The sequence below is a fragment of the Hemibagrus wyckioides genome, linkage group LG14, assembly GCF_019097595.1.
Source record: "Hemibagrus wyckioides isolate EC202008001 linkage group LG14, SWU_Hwy_1.0, whole genome shotgun sequence".
Taxonomy (NCBI): Eukaryota; Metazoa; Chordata; class Actinopteri; order Siluriformes; family Bagridae; genus Hemibagrus; species Hemibagrus wyckioides.
In genome coordinates, this window is record NC_080723.1 from 22,756,668 (window position 1) to 22,772,899 (window position 16,232).

Sequence of the window (16,232 nt, forward strand, 5' to 3'; positions counted from 1 at the left end):
CTGATAAGTGTGTACGTGTGTGAGGTGATGTTGTCATAGTGATAAAGCTATTCAAGTCCTGACCATGTGCTTGTTTTTATTGCTATAAGAAACCTGTTATAAACCTGTAATAAAGCTGTTATAAAGCTGTTATAAAGCCGGAATTATTACTCTGATACTAGTCAATGGAAAAAACAGATTTTTCTTGTATATTTTGTGATTATTGTTTTGTTGTATTTTCAGATTGTTGCTGAAACTTTCTCCCCTACATGAAATAAGAGCTCTGTGTGTGTGTGTGTGTGTGTGTATGTGGCATCCTGGCTCCATTTGCTCAGCTGGGACACTAATTTTAGCAGCCTGGCCGTGTGATGAGTGTAGCGGGTGAGAGGACGAGCACACACACCCCTATACACACACACACACACACCTCAGACACACACACGTGACTTCAGAGCTACAGCTGTCAGTGACTACACAAGCAGAAGAAAGAACCTGGGAGTATTCTATCTGAACCACACACAAACACACTGCTGCAAGTATTGTATTTTATATTATATATAATTATATTTAATTTTATTTTTTGTTCCAAACTGTAGTTCATGTTCTGTATATGATGCTCCCTCATACACGTTTTAAATACAGAATTATTTCTGAAGCTTATCACTATTGTTGAGTGGACGGGGCCAATCAGAAGCTTCAAGAGAGAGAGGGGGTGTGGTCAAGAACATGGCTACAAAGAACAGAGTGGGCAGGGCCAACCATATGCTTTGAGAGAAGGACGGGGTGTGGTCAGGTAGATGGCTTCAAAGAACTGAGTGGGTAGGTCCAATCAGATGCTTCAAGAAAGGAAAGGGGTGTGGTCAAGAAAATGGCTCCAAAGAACAGAGTAGGTGGGGCCAATCAGCTGCTTCACAAGAGGGAGGGGGTGTAGTCGAGTAAATGGCTCCAAAGAACAGAGTGGGCAGAGACAACCAGATGCACTGAGAAAGGGAGGGGGTGTGGTCAAGTAGATGGCTCCAAAGAACAGAGTGGGCGGGGACAATCAGATGCTTCGAGAGAGGCAAAATATTTGATATATCCGGAATACAAACACAGAGCTCTAACGCTAGCATAACACACATTCAAGAAGCTAGCAAAGAATGTTTATGTGTAAGAGAACAGCACAACTTATAGCCATGATGATGGTTAAAGATGTCCTGCCCGGTTGTCCATGGCGTGAATGTGATGCAGGACAAGATAATAAAACATTTATAGCAGCTAGAAATTCCTTCCTTCACTTATGGCTATTTTGTTTAGATGCTGAAGTGAAGAAGAATGACTGTATCTTTATGGGCTGTAAAGTGGGCGGGGCTTCGGTGTTCACCCTCAGCTCTTAAAGGACACGTTTCTCTCAAGCCATTTAATTCACCCGAGAACCCAGAGAACTCGTCCAGGACACAAACAAACCTCCATCAGGAAGTAATCCCGGCACAGAACAATGCTCAACGTGAACAACTGTACCTAATTACAGAATTACAAATGAGCTGCCTATCTGCATACATCTGCATATATTTACATACATAATAAGTGTTTGAACAGAATTAGCATTTCTGCAGCTTCTCATGCTGTTCTGTTTCTGTCGTTTATTCCCACGCTTTATTCTGTCGTTTATTCCCATCTCACTCCGAACACAGAATCTGACTGTGAACGTCGAGTGTCCGAACGGCTGAGAACCACGAGGGGTCACATGATCTGTTTACATAAGAGACGAGACGGAGACGCATTTCTACGTTCTATATGCTGATAGTGTCTGCTAACGACCTCGCGTTTCAAACGATCTAGCCTAAATGTTAAAGTTAAATCTAACATTTGGATCAAATAAAATGAACACTTTAATCTGCAGCGTTCGGATTCTGGATTCTGATTGGCCGGTTAATTCTCCGTAAGATGGCTTATATTGAAGTGCTATTGTTTCCATAGTAACAGCTCATTCAGTGGGACTCATAACGTGTGTGGAAGGAGCCTCCAGTCTCAGAGCCCTGTAACGGTCAGAGATGAAGCTGGAACTGAACAATCATTACAGCTGCTATAATGGAAGAAAGAACAGGAACTAAACTGGTGTGTAGAAGTTCTACAAAATTAATTGAGTTAAAAAAAACATTTTTTGTCTTTGTGTTCTCACTTATCATTTTTTAATATATAATAACATTTATTTCTTTTATTAGCAGTTCAGAGCGTTATGGGCGTGGTTCAGACACTTATATTCACACTGCTAGAGGAGCCCTTGAGCGGATGGACGGAACGTTTCCTCAGCTTCCTCTGAGACCCCTGACGTCATGGCGAAGAGCCGAGCGCTGACGTGGTGGAACTCGGAGAGAAAATGTGGCTTCTCTTACTTTTCTCTCCTCTGTCATTCTCTCTCTCTCTCACTCTTTCTGTCTCCCATTCTCTCTCTCTCTCTTTCTGTCTCTCTCACTCACTCTCTCTCTCTCCTCTCTCTCTCTCTCTCTCTCTCTCTCTCTCAGTGTCTCCCCTTCTCCCTCTCTCTCTCTCTCTCTCTCTCTCTCTCTCTCCATCTCTCTCTCTCTCTCTTTCCCCCTCTGTCTCTCCTTAATGTATATTCCTGACACATTTCAACTCACCCTCCCTTTCTCTCGTTCCTGACCATCCAGGCGAACTGCTGTGACCAGAAGCAGACACGTGAGGAACAAAAATAGACAAGGAAGCGATTTCCTGTTTCCTCCTTGGTGCTATTTGATCAAAACAGTCTGAAACGCAGCAGTAAGAGCTTCATGTCCGTCCAGGATTTATTCCTCTTCCACCACAGCGATGCTGATCCTAGTTTCATGTTGTACGTTTTATCCATTTATAGCTACATTTACAGCTGTAGAACATCTGTGGAAGTAGTTCCCTCGGCCTGGTTGTGTTCTATTAAATGTAATTAAAGCTGCCGTCTGTAACATTCAGGACCTGTAAAAAACGAGCAATTGATTTGCTCCGCCCCTTTTTCCTAAAAATGCACCTCACAAAGTGGCACAGGACACAGGATAGGTTCTGATGTTTCAGGTCCCTCCTGACTCGCCTCATTAACAGGTGCGTAAAGTAACGAGGGATAAAAAGGAAGTGATAAAAGGGAGCAATAAAAAGTTCTCGCCTTGTGTAGGATATAAAGGAGGAGTTCTGTCAGTCCTGCTATCAGCCTTGTCAGGTTCTTCATCACGTCTGCTGAGCTGTGTGAAATTCTGCGCTGTTTAAACACCATGTGTGACTCTCACATGTGACATAATCAAGACTCCGGGGCTGCGGAGGTGTGAGCCGGTACGAGACGGTGAGGGTAAACACGTCAGCGTGGTGCTACTGTAACTGTGTGTAATCTAGCATGATCAGACCCCCCCCCCACACCTGGAAATGGTATGTTCCGGTTTCAGAGCGTCTCCTTAACCCTGTCCACTACTTAGTGCACCAGAGTCATTTATAATCAACGATGAAGTTATTTACTCCTGAATTCGACGTAGGATAAATGTAAATATACAATAAAAAAATATCATCCATATATTTCCAATCAGTGCCTTATAAAGTCTCATAATGCAGTTATGTTTCAAATCAACTCACTATACGATAATTAGAATCATTTTCCCAAAGATTTTTAAGCAAATTTAAAAGATTTCCTCACTCCATCGCTGGAATAAAGCCGATAATGTATAACGTGTAGAATCTCACATTCTGCAGTTCCTTACAACACACAGGGTGCACAAACTTTTGCACCGGCCCTTACATCTGCGATCAGTGTAATCTCTGGTACAGTGAAGCGGCCAGTCAGACGTGTGCTTAGTTGGACCTCTGGCCCAGAGACTCCGAGCGTTATATCCAAGCGGTCATGCAGTCTGGAATCTCAGCCAGGAAATGTTTCATCAGGATCTCTGAGACGAGGAGGAGGAGGAAGAGGAGGAGGAAGAGGAAGAGGAGGGGGAGGAACATGTTATAAGGCATGACGCTGTGATTTCAGCAGCATTAGAAAATGGGCTCCTGCTTCCTGTGGCTTCCTGTGACAAGGATTTTTGCTGCTCAGGTCTGGTCAGGATTCCGACTGGCCAGAAGGTGAGGGGTTAAGGCCACGCTGAGACCGCTGTTCAAAAACGATGACGTATTTTTAGCCACGTGACCCGTTCAACTGTACAGTCTTGGGTTACCATAGCAACGACTCCACCTCTTTGAGAAGGCTGTTCAAAAACAGTGGCGTATTTCTTACGTGAGAGAGAGAGAGAGAGAGAGAGAAGGACAGAGAGAGACAGAGAGACAGACACAGAGAGATAGATAGGAAGAAAGAGAGAGAGGGAGAGAGACAGAGACAGAGACAGAAAGAAAGAAAGAAAGAAAGAAAGAAAGAAAGAAAGAAAGAAAGAAAGAAAGAAAGAAAGAAAGAAAGAAAGAAAGAAAGAAAGAAAGACAAAGACAGGGAGAGAGATGGAGAGAGGGAGAGAGATGGAGAGAGGGAGAGAAACCGCTTGAGATGAAAAGAGACAGATAACATGAGGAGAGAGAGAGACAGAGAGATGGAGAGAGACAGAAAGAGGGAGACAGAAGAGAGCAAGAGAGAGACAGAGAGACAGACAGAGAGAGAGAGAAGAGAAGAAGAGAGAAACAGATAGAGAGAGAGACAAATAACAAATAGAGAGAGAGAGGGAGAGAGAGAAAGAGAGAGACGTGTCTTCCTGTTAGGTAAAAGGTATCTCTTTGAACAAGTCTGGTCTTGGACGAGTTTCTCGAACACAAACAGCTGTAAAGCCCCTGATGATGGAGTACAGAGCTGTTCTACCTCATCATTTACACACACACATACACACACACACACACACACACACATACACCCCCCCACACACACACCCCACACACCCCACACACACACCCCACACACACGTCCCAGGGGAAAGTCTCTGCTAGTGTACTATGGTCGTGTGTGAACATTCCGGTTTGGGAAGCTCGCATGCCTGGGAATCCTGGGATATTACAGACACATTTGTCCAGCAGGAATTCTCCTTCTCTCCTTCCTGCGGTGCGTCACACACTTCCTGCTCTTCTGCTTCCTCTACATTTTTACGACTTTCTGAGACACGAAACAGTCGCAACTTTTTAAGAAATAATTGACTCTCGGTGACAGGAAGTGATGCGACAGTTACATATGCAAAGTTTCGGGTGAAGTTTTAATGGTATGCAAATGAGAAGCGTTGGAGCGGTGCTTTATTTCCCTGGACTGTGAATCATCAGCCCTGTGTTTTGGTTTCCTTCTGCTTCTACTGATGAGTGGCTCTCTGAGGTCATGTGAAGAGTTTCATTTCCTCTAAACCAACCTTTCAGTCATCAGAGTGAACACTGATACACACACACTCCGCCATAATATTATGACCACCTGCCTAATATTGTGTCGGCCCCCCTTTTGCTGCCCTGACCCGTCGATGCATGATGGACTCCATTAGATCCCTGAAGGTGTGCTGTGGTATCTGGACCAAGATGTTAGCAGCAGGTCCTCCATGGAGGCCCCACCTCGCAACTTACAGGACCTACAGGATCATTTTGATAGATACTGACCACTGCAGACCGGGAACACCCCACAAGAGCTGCAGTTTTGGAGATGCTCTGATCCAGTGGTCTAGCCATCACAATTCGGCCCTTTTGGTCACTCAAATCCTTACGCTTGTCCATTTTTCCTGCTTCTAACACATCAACTTTGAGGACAAAATGTTGACTTGCTGCCTAATATATCCCACCTACTAATGATGAGGAGATACTCTCAGTGGTCATAATGTTATGGCTGATCGGTGTACAATAAGCTGCGTGTAGAGGAACGTTTCTCAGCAGGTTTGTGGGAAGGCTGCGTCTCAATCCGCTCTCTAGCACCCTAGGTAGTGAAGCTCCATGTATATAGTCACTGGTAAAGTCTCTGAGTCACTCCACCTCGATGACGTAACCCATCATTTGGCGTAAAAACCCCGAGATATGAAATATTTCAGTTTCAGACGTCATTTAAATGTCTTAACTTCATCCCATGCTTCTCTGTCATGAGGCTAGCTAGTGGACTTCAGAAATCATTAAACACTTAATCATCATTTCAGAGACACAGCATCCAGAACGAGTTACTTACATCGTCTCCGCCATTTTATTTTATTTTATTTTTTTTAGAAAATACGCCGTCCATATTCCTAGCAAGTGAGTGAGTGAGGATGCTTCCTGGTGTTTGTGGTGCATTGTGGGATATTTCTTTTTAGCAACTGGAACATTCTAGTCTAAGACACCGAGACCAAGTCCAGAACCCAGAACCAGGTGAAATGGAGTCAAAGCCTTTTATAGAGAAGGAGTTTTCACTTCAGCGAGTCGGCCTCGTTCAGGATGACTTCCTGTAATGGAATTCGAGGCTCGACACCACGCTAATCGACTTCCAGATGTTTTTATTTGATCCTGAATAGATGAACAGAGGAAAGGATGTCGACTCAGTTGATCAGGATGAGGGCAGCTTTGGACGCGCCCACATGATGAATATTCATGAGTAGTGCACTCCTGGAGTCCAGCTCTTAAGCAAAGGACGAAGCAAGCGTCTTCTAATAAACACTCATACAGGAACAAGAGCATTCCTCGAGGAAGCTTTGTTTCGATGGATAATATTCCTATTTATTTTATTTTAAAATAACGTTTAATTCTATACAGAGATAATGTTCTATACTAGGATTAGAAATTGGGCATAAATTCTAACCTGAACATTCCAGGTGTGTGTGTGTGTGTGTGTGTGTGTTACCTTCCATTCCCGCTAATCAATTCTAATTTTCTAAAACATATTTCCTACTGTCAGTTACTACATCAATATCTCATCAGGTGCTTGGACCCCTAACGTTAATAATAATAATAATAATAATAATAATAATAATAATAATAATAATAATAATAGTAATAATAAAGTAGAAGGTATCATTGTAACTGGAGCGCACCAGTCGAAGGTCTTCCCTACGCGAGCCTGTGGCCATGTTACATCATCGTCTATTCTCTCTGATCACAGGGGATGTTACTGAACACAGAGTAAAGGAGTGTGTCAGTCTAGGCAATGTTATAAGCGCTTATATGCAGCAGGTAAGACACGCTGATGTTGAACAGGGCAGGAGGTGAAATAGATTTAGTGAGAGGTGATTTATCAGAACATTCACAACACACACAAAAAGAGGGGAAAAAACGAGCAGGGCCATGTGTCCTGGATTTTACTTAATGAAAAATAAAAGGTAATAAATAAATAAACAAATGAATGAATGAATGAATGAATGAATAAATAAATAAATAAATAAATAAATAAGGTGTTTGATGATGACCCTTTAGTAAGAGCAGGTCTGCTTTGGAAAGAGTCACAGAGGAGGAATGTGTTTTTCTCTCTCTCCCTCTATTCCTTTCTATATCCCTCTCCTTCTCTCTCTCCCTCTACTCCTTTCTATATCCCTCTCCTTCTCTCTCTCTCTCTCTCTCTTTCCCTCTATCTCCCTCTCATTCTTGCTATCTCCCTCTCCCTCTCTCTCTCTCTCTCTCCCTCTCTCTCTCTCTCTTCCCCTCGGGCAGATCCTCTCTTTAAAACCTCAGAGAGTGTACACCGATCCTTGTGCACTCCTTCGACAAACACGTCTCTCCTGACACCCAGGGTCCGGTTTCCTAGAATCCTGATTAGAGATCTGAAAACCGTCTGAAGGAGGTTCTGAATGCAGCTACAGCGAGGACGCAGAGGTCGCAGGCTAAAGAGCTCGTCTTTGAGATACGCAACGTCAGCATGCTGCTGCAAAAAAAAGAAAAAAAAACCGTGGTCCTGTGGCCACGTGCCTGAAGCCGAGGGGTCTGTCACTCCGTCCTTATTTCAATGTCAGGATCTGAATTAACGACTCTTTCCCACTGCAGCCTGGAGAACCTGCCTCAAATTACAGCCTGCATGCGGCATGCTAGCGCGTCTCATCCACAGGAATAATAACTGTTATTATTATAATTAGAACAGACAACGACACAGCGAGTGCTGGGACCCCGAAAAAATAATAACAACATTTAAACTGCACAAAATCTCAGAAAAGCTCAGAAAAGTCTCTCAGATTTAAACCTACATTTTATCAAAAGATGAGAACTTTTGCAAGCAGTGTTAAAATCAGGACTTCTGTTACTGATCAAAATGTTACACGCTTTCCGTCTACAGATGGAGAGAAATGACCCAGAAATACATCTGTAGAAGAGAGAGAAGCTGGAGATTTCCACTACAGAGTGCTTGGACCCCTAATCTAGGTACATAAAGTATACAGAATACGATACCTGAGTGTCTACACATGCTACAAATTCTCCATGTCATGAAGATCGTCTCCGAATCAGCCGCTTTCCTCCTTCCATCCTTCCTTCTATCCTTCATTCTTCCTTCCTTTTTCCTCCCTTCCTTCCTTCCTTACTTCTATCCTTCTTCCTTCCTTCCTTCATTTTTGCCAGCCTTTCTTGCTTCTTCCTTCCTTCCACCATTTCTTCCTTCCAGCTTTCCTTCCATCTTCCTTCCTTCCTCCCTTTCCTTGATTTTCTCTTCATTCATGAGCTGAACTTAACATCATTAACGTCATAAACTGCTTCATTAAAGACTTTTCAAAAACAGGAAGCTGGGTCCGAGCGGGTCGAACGCTAGCCTAAATACTGAAGGTTTCACTTCTTATTAAGACACACAGAACAGTGAGGGAGCGGAATTTAAGGCTAGCACCAGAAGATGTAGAAGATAGAAGAAGATAGAAGAACAAGATAAATGATTGGGCTCAAATAAACAAAATAAACAAATAAACAAAGTATAATAGATATAAATTATATGAGATGATTTGTCCACAATTAATGAAGAAGAAGAAGAAGAAGAAGAAGGCTTTCTACCACTTGGTGCTTGGACCCCTATGACTAATAAAGAAAAAGTAAATGATTTGAGGGAGGTGAATATTAGGGCCTGACCTCCAGTGAACAACCGAAGGAGATGATGATGATGAAGATGATGATAAAGAAGAAATAAGAGGAAGAAGAAGGCTTTCTACCACTTGGTGCTTGGACCCCTAATCGTAGCATATGTAACGAAGTAGGAAACGAAGTAGGAAACCCCAGTGTGTGTGTGTGTGTGTGTGTGTGTGTGTGTGTGAGTGTGTGTGTGTGTGAGTGTGTGTATGTGCGTGTGTGTGTGTGTGCGTGTGTGAGTGTGTGTGCGTGTGTGTGTGTGAGTCTGTGGATGTGAAACACACAGCAGTTTGTTTATTCCAGCTGTAAAATAAATACATTAACCTCTGTCCCACAATAACAGGAGTCTCTCAGGGTGTGTCCCTGACTCCTAATGTCCTCCTGTTACTGTGATATCAGCAACACACACTGTATCTCCATGCTGGAGGAAGCTCAGAGTCAGAGGAAGGACATGACACGACTTTAGGACTTTATAAACTCCGGAAAATTACAAATGAATAAATAAATAAATAAATAAATAAAGTGAGAGTTGACATTTCTGCACCTTACCTTTATCATTCAGAGTCAGTTTCTCCTCCAAGCTCATCTCCAGATCTTTGTTCTCCATTTTCTCTCTCACTCTCTCTCTCAGTGTGTGTGTGTGTGTGTGTGTGTGTGTGTGTTTAAGCTCTTTGCTCTTCCTCTGCACACTCCGTCATTCCATCAGTCAATCCCAAAAGAAGAAAAAAACCTCAGCCACGAACAAAAGCGGCTCTTCCAGCCTTCTTACAAAATATTAAAGACAGATTTATCACCGGATATTCAAACAAGAAGCCGTCCTGCTTCGGAAAATGAAAAAATACCCTTTTGGTTTTATTAAATATACTTAAAAATATATACAAAAACAAAATCAGACCGCACGGAGCTCCAGCCCGTTACCCTGCCAACCCCGCCGCAATGAAACTGCCTTTGAGGAACAGCCGATCTATACCGGACTCTACCATCTACCCGGGGGAAAACAGGGGGGAGATCGACTTCATAAAAACCACACAACTAAAGCAAATTCCCCCAAAACGCCGTAAAAATCTGCAATAACGTCATAAAAACACAATTTAAGACGTCTTTTATGTTTTCAAGCTGGGTTTTTATGCGAATAAGGAAAATAATAAAACAGTTTTTCAGCGGTTCCACCTCTACAAAGTCTCTCCTTCTCCGTCCCAGCAGCAGTGGAAGAAATTCTTCACTTCGGCAAAAATAGAAAGGACTGGATGTCAAGTTGTGATGATTAAAAGTGAAAGTCTGGACCTCTTTTTGACCCAAATATCGAAAAATAATTGAAGTAAAATAATAATGCTTGATTTTGTATTGTTTTTCCCTCAAAAAGAACGACAAATAACCCAATAAACCACAATTTATTTATTTATTTTATTTATAAATTTATAAATGTATTTATTTGTTTATTTATTTATTTATGTTTGTTTGTTTGGTTGTTTATTATTCTATCCAATATTTCAAAAAATGCTATTTAATTATAGTTATTTAAAAACAAGCAAATAGATATTTATTTAAATGATAAATTGTCATATTAATTGTTAAACATGTGTATATTATTTATAGTTATATTACATTTATACACAATTAGTTATAAATATATTGTATAGAACTCTACTATAATTATATAATTAAATATAATTACATATAATTAAAATAAATTAATATTTATGAATATCAATTATCAAATAATAAATACAAATATTTATAATATTCATAAATAAATAAATAAATAAGTATTCAAGATAATGAATTAATTACAGGTCATAATTAGTTATAAATATATTGTATATAATTCTATCAGAATTATATAATTAAATATAATTAAAATATAATTAAAGTAAATTGATATTTATAAATATTAATTATTAAGTAATAAATATGAATACTTATAATGTTCATGAATAAATATATATTATAGATAATTTATAATTATTTACAGGTCATAATTAGTTATAAATATATTGTATATAATTCTACTATAATTATATAATTAAATATAATTAAAATAAAATAAATTATATTTATTTAGAACCAAAGCATAATTTCAAAAAAGTCATGTGATTTCATGTGAAACCTGTAAAAGAACTTTTTCCTGCTATAAAATGTGCAGAATGTTCCACAAAATATGTAATTTTTTGTACATAATAATAATAATAATAATAATAATAATAATAATAATAATAATAATAATAATAATATGTTCTATAAGTGTAAGTGTAAATGCTGTAATGAAAATTCCAGATGTTCTCAACAGTGTGAAATAAAGCCTTTATTACAGCCAGAAGAGTCTCAGGGGAAAAATGATAAAAGTGTAATTAGTTACATGTTTAATTAATATTTACCTGCTTTTATCATTTCCTGCAGTTCAGGAGCTTTCTGTTCAGCCTGAATTAATGATGACGGACAGATCTAGTCATATCACAGACACAGACACACACACACACACTATATGTGAGTGAAGTCATATTCTGGAAGGAAGGAAGGAAGGAAGGAAGGAGGAGAGAAAGGAAGGGAGGAAAGAAGGACAGAAGTAAGGAGAGGATGGAGGAAAGAAAGGATTGAAGGAAGAAAGGATTGAAGGAAAGGAAAGGAAAGGAAAGGAAAGGAAAGGAAAGGAAAGATAATGAATTCTCTTCTCCTTCAGATACAGCTGTTGGATATAATGCATGCTCGGTGTGTATTATTTGTAACACACACTAATGAGACTAAGAGTAATGAAAGCTAATAGCAGTGCAGTCTGCATGTGTAAATCCTCTCAGTGTGCTGAGGTCTGAAACAGCTCTGTGGATTTCTTTGGTCTCTAACAGACCTGCATCACTGTCAGGATGTACATGTGGTTCCCCCTTTGCAGCTATAACAGTTTCCACTCCTTTTTCCACAAGATCTTGGAGAGTTTCTGTGGGAATTTTTGCTCATTTATCTAATAGACATTTGCGAGATCAGGCACCGTGATGGACAAGAAGGACTGGCTTGCAGTCTCAGCCTGAAGGTGTTCATTGGGATTGAGGTCAGGGCTCTGTGCAGGCCAGGCAAGTTCTTCCACGCCAATCTCATCCACCCTGTCTGTATGGACCTTGCTTTGTACACTGAAAGCATAGTACTGTCCAAAATGTTCTGGTGTTCACTGGAACTAAGGGATTTAGTCCAGGCCCTGAAATACAGCCCCATACCATTATCTCTCCTCCACCAAATTTCTCCAGGTGTCCACCAAACCCAGACAGACCCATCATACTGCCACTGTTTGGGCATGCACCCCAGATCCTGCTCTCTGACTATACCTGTTCTTCCTCTTCATGGCTGAGTTGGCACTGTTCCTAAATTTCTGCACTTTCCAATAACACTGTGGAATATCTATCAGGGACGAAATCTCACACACTAACCTATCACAGTACCACACTTGAATTCACTGAGCTCTTCAGAACGATCCATAAGTTAGGTGTTAGATTTTTTTTTTACACCTGAAGTCAATAATTAAGAGGCGTGTCCCGGTACTTGTGTTCATGTAGCGTATATAGCACTTACATATGACCGTGAAAAAGGGAGTCACCTCTTTAAAGTGTGGTGCAGAGAAATTAAAACGCTGCTCAGGAATTTTCTTCAGAATTTTCTCCGAAGCGCCTGGCTTTAATAGAGCGAGTCGTGGTTCTGTGCAAAGTTGATGAAGGAATGATATTCACGTGAAAATAAATGACCACAGGAATTCCCGCAGCCAGAAATTACAAGCTGGATTGTTTCTTTCCTCCAAACTCATATGTCCTGATGATCAGATGTTATCTCTTAACATTGGGGGAAAAAAATATGCTTCACTGCTCGGGTTTCCGAGTGTGAGTACACATCGTTTCCCCTTCCTCTGATCCTGAGAGGTGCGAGTGTAATGTTGATCACTGCTTTATTGTCTTTCTAACTGAAGTATGAGCCAGAACAGTGTCTCTTCTCAACTCCTGCACCTCATAAACATCTGGGTTTGTAGAAAATACAACCTGCTAGAAACTCGCTCCTCATCTGGTCTTTTTATTGCTGTCTGGATCCGAGAGGAATATCTGTTAGCGATGATAAATGAATCCCGTCCAAACAGGGCATAAAGCTGAATATTTCAGGTCAGAAATATGACAGAATCTGGAGAAAAAGCATCTCCATAACCGCATGCTGTGAACCTCGGTGCCGTTTGATGCTCAAATAAACTGAAGGTTGGGGATTCCCTGCACTCGCACCCTATTTATAGCAGATTATATCATCGCAGATGCGATTAAGTGAAAAGAAATCGCTTACACTGCAGGGACTTGCCCAGATTCTCATGAACGTTACATATGTGTGTTTGTGTGTGAGGAAAATCAGGACCTCATGAAGTTTTTCAACAGTCAGTAATGTGTTTTTTATTTATGTCCCAGGTCAGCAGCACCGCCCACTTTCTTTATAGTCGTCACCTTTCAAGAGTTTCTAACTTTATCTTACGGTGGATTGTGTATAAAGTACATCTCGAGAGTCCACATGCGTTTCATCCGGGTTTTCTGTTTTCCTCCTACAGTGTTCCTGGAATTAGCTCCAGATCTGGTGCGATCCTGACCAGGATAAAGTTTGAAGGATTAAAGATCTTTGCAAAAACAATGATGTTACTCGAATCCATTCGATCTGTATGGACCATTATGCAAAGCAGCTTTACAGGAAGATATCAAGTCAGAATATAAATAATAAAATTTTACATTTTAAAGGATGCCTGATGAGCAAACCAGAGGAAATGGTGGCGAGAAGAACCTCCATGAGAAAATAAGGGATAAATAAGGGAACATGTTATGTCATGTTTTCGTAGTCTTGCAGAATGCAGTAGGGTTTATTTTGAGGTGAGGTGAATTCACACAAAATGGTGTGGACTTTTCAGCTCCAGTGATCAGCCAGTGAGCTCGTCTCTGATGTGACTGGTGTTGCTGGGATGAAAATAGATAATCATGAAGAAACCTGTGCTGCTGAGAAGCCCAAGGACAACCCAGGAGTGACGTCAGTGTTATGGAAAACTCTCCTATTTCTGTTTGATAGCTGTGGAGAGTAAAAAAGAAGCTTTTGTTTCAGTGGAGAATGTGGAGGACTCTGGGGCGTGACGCTCCCAGACTTTAAAGATTCCTGAAAAAGTTCACTAAGGTCACTTCAAGGGTCCAGGTCCTCAATACTGCATCTGTTTAAACCACGTGATCTGTCTGTCTGTGTGGTATAGAGAACGTGTCAGACGTCCGGGACTGTTTGGAAAGTCAGGCATCTGTGCCTTGAGTACCAGCTGCCGTGACTCTGACTCGGCTCTCGCCCGTGACGTGCTCCAACAGCTGTCAGAAATCTGAATCGGTTCTCTTTTCTTCACTTTGTGGAAATATCTTCACACGCCACGTCAGAAATGTTTTGGATTGGGGCTGTTGCGTAACTCTTGATCTCGTAGAAGCCCCGAGAAGGATCTGGTGTTAAACTGACAACAAAGAGTCATCGCTGGAAAGGAAGGAGGCTGGAGGAAGTCATAAGATTAACGCCCACGGAGTTAGACAATACGGTTACAACATCCAGCAGCATGGAGGCTTTTCATAGCAGAGCTCTGGTTAAATTTGTATTTAAAGTCATGTGGTGCTGATTTGCGTCCTGCCACATTACTTGCATTGACGCACCCCCCACCCCACACACACACACCCTCAGTCAGTCCTCCACAGTTGCTGTGGCTCCGAGCTCCTGTTACTCCCCCCCGCTCTATGACTGACCCAGGATCAGTGTGTTACGCAAACTGTACGCAGCCTAACTGATCCAGAATCAGCTGTTAAGCAGGAACAGGGTTTAATTAGTCTCAGGCGTTCAGCTGTTAGACCCTGATTAGCAACAGGCTAATTTCTGCATCCACAGTAATGGATGATAAATGTAAGATATTGGAAAATGAACAGCTGGCTGTAAAATGTTTCACATTTCTGACATGGTGCCATATTCACAGCTGAGTTAAGGCAATCTCTCCATTGCACTCTGCTCAGGCAGTTGATAATACACTCAGGTTATTCATTTAATCGGTCGGTCAGTTAAATGGTCAGTTACTCAGTCAGTCAGTTAGACAGATATCTGGTAAATTAGTTACTCATTCAGTTTGGAATGAACTTAATTAGTCAGACTGTTAGTCAGTTAGATAGTTGATACAGTCAGTCAGTTACTTGGTCAGTTACTTAGTCGATCAGTTAGTTGGTCATTTAGTTACTCAGCCAGTTATTCAGTTACTTAGACACAGTTAGATGGTCAATCATTTACTCAGTCAGTCACTTAAACTGTCAGTCAGTCATTCAGTCAGTGACTCAGTCAGTCAGTCAGTTAGTCAATTACTTAGTCAGTTAGTCAATTACTTAGTCAGTCAGTTGCTCATTTGGTCAGTTACTTAGTTAGTCACTCAGTTATTTAGTCAGTCATTCAGTTACTTTGACACTCAGTTAAATGGTCAGTCAATTACTCAGTCAGTCAATTAAATCGTCAGTCAGTTACTTAGTCACTCAGTTACTCATTTGGTCAGTTACTCAGTTAGTCACTCAGTTAGTTGGTCAGTAAGTTAGTCAGGCATTCAGTTACTTAGATACTCAGTTAAATGGTCAGTCAGTTACTCAGTCAGTCAGCTGTTCATTAGGCAAAATGCCTTTTTAATATTAACTAAAGTCACCATTTCCTCATCCTCTTAAACACATGAAAATGGATTGTGATAAATAGTCATACATAATAACATTATAGTACATTACAATATAAGATGTTTATGGGTACTAAATTCATGGAACATTCCCAAATACAGCTCCAACATTTTATTTTTTAAGTCTTTTCTGTAAAGTCTGTATTCCATAAATAGAGACTGCAGTGCTGTAACGTCTTTCTCCTGAAAGCTTGTCTCTACCCTGGGATCCACAAGTTTGCGTGATTGAACAGGAACGAACGCTTTGTAGGGATGTCTGGCTCGTAGGAGCCTAATAGACAAAGAAGAGACACATCAGGTTAACAAAACCAGAGCAAAATTCATAACAGCGCTATAGAGGAATGAGGACAAATAAAAAGTATATGTGTGTTAATGATCCTGTAGATTTGATGTAGATTGTGATACATTCAAAGATAATGTCCATCAATCTGACCTTTATATTAGCATATTTATATTAGTGCCTCACCTGGGCCTGGGACGCCGTGTCCTCTGGTGTGGTGTGGCTCTCTGAGTGTGCTGGACTTGAACGCAGCACTGGCCATGAGGTGTTTATGAGGTCCGGTGTAGTTCACAATGT

At 41.0% G+C, this 16,232-nt stretch overlaps 2 protein-coding genes across 5 annotated transcripts in view; both read right to left on the reverse strand.

Annotated features, from left to right (window-relative positions):
* Positions 1 to 9,869, reverse strand: part of map7d1b (MAP7 domain containing 1b) — a 42,544-nt gene extending 32,675 nt beyond the window's left edge. For all 4 annotated transcript variants that reach the window (XM_058408238.1, XM_058408236.1, XM_058408237.1 and 1 more), the window contains exon 1: positions 9,487 to 9,869. In XM_058408238.1, the coding sequence (XP_058264221.1) occupies positions 9,487 to 9,544 (58 nt within the window). In that variant the 5' untranslated portion in view covers positions 9,545 to 9,869. The remainder of the gene's footprint in view (positions 1 to 9,486) is intronic.
* Positions 9,870 to 11,241: 1,372 nt separating this feature from the next.
* The window catches only part of stpg1 (sperm-tail PG-rich repeat containing 1), a 12,905-nt gene continuing 7,914 nt past the window's right edge, over positions 11,242 to 16,232 (reverse strand). Inside the window, exons 8-9 of the mRNA XM_058408778.1 lie at positions 16,122 to 16,232; positions 11,242 to 15,926 (exon numbers count right to left, since the gene is read on the reverse strand). The exon at positions 16,122 to 16,232 is cut by the window's right edge and continues 80 nt beyond it. Of these exons, the coding sequence (XP_058264761.1) occupies positions 15,853 to 15,926; positions 16,122 to 16,232 (185 nt within the window). The 3' untranslated portion in view covers positions 11,242 to 15,852. The remainder of the gene's footprint in view (positions 15,927 to 16,121) is intronic.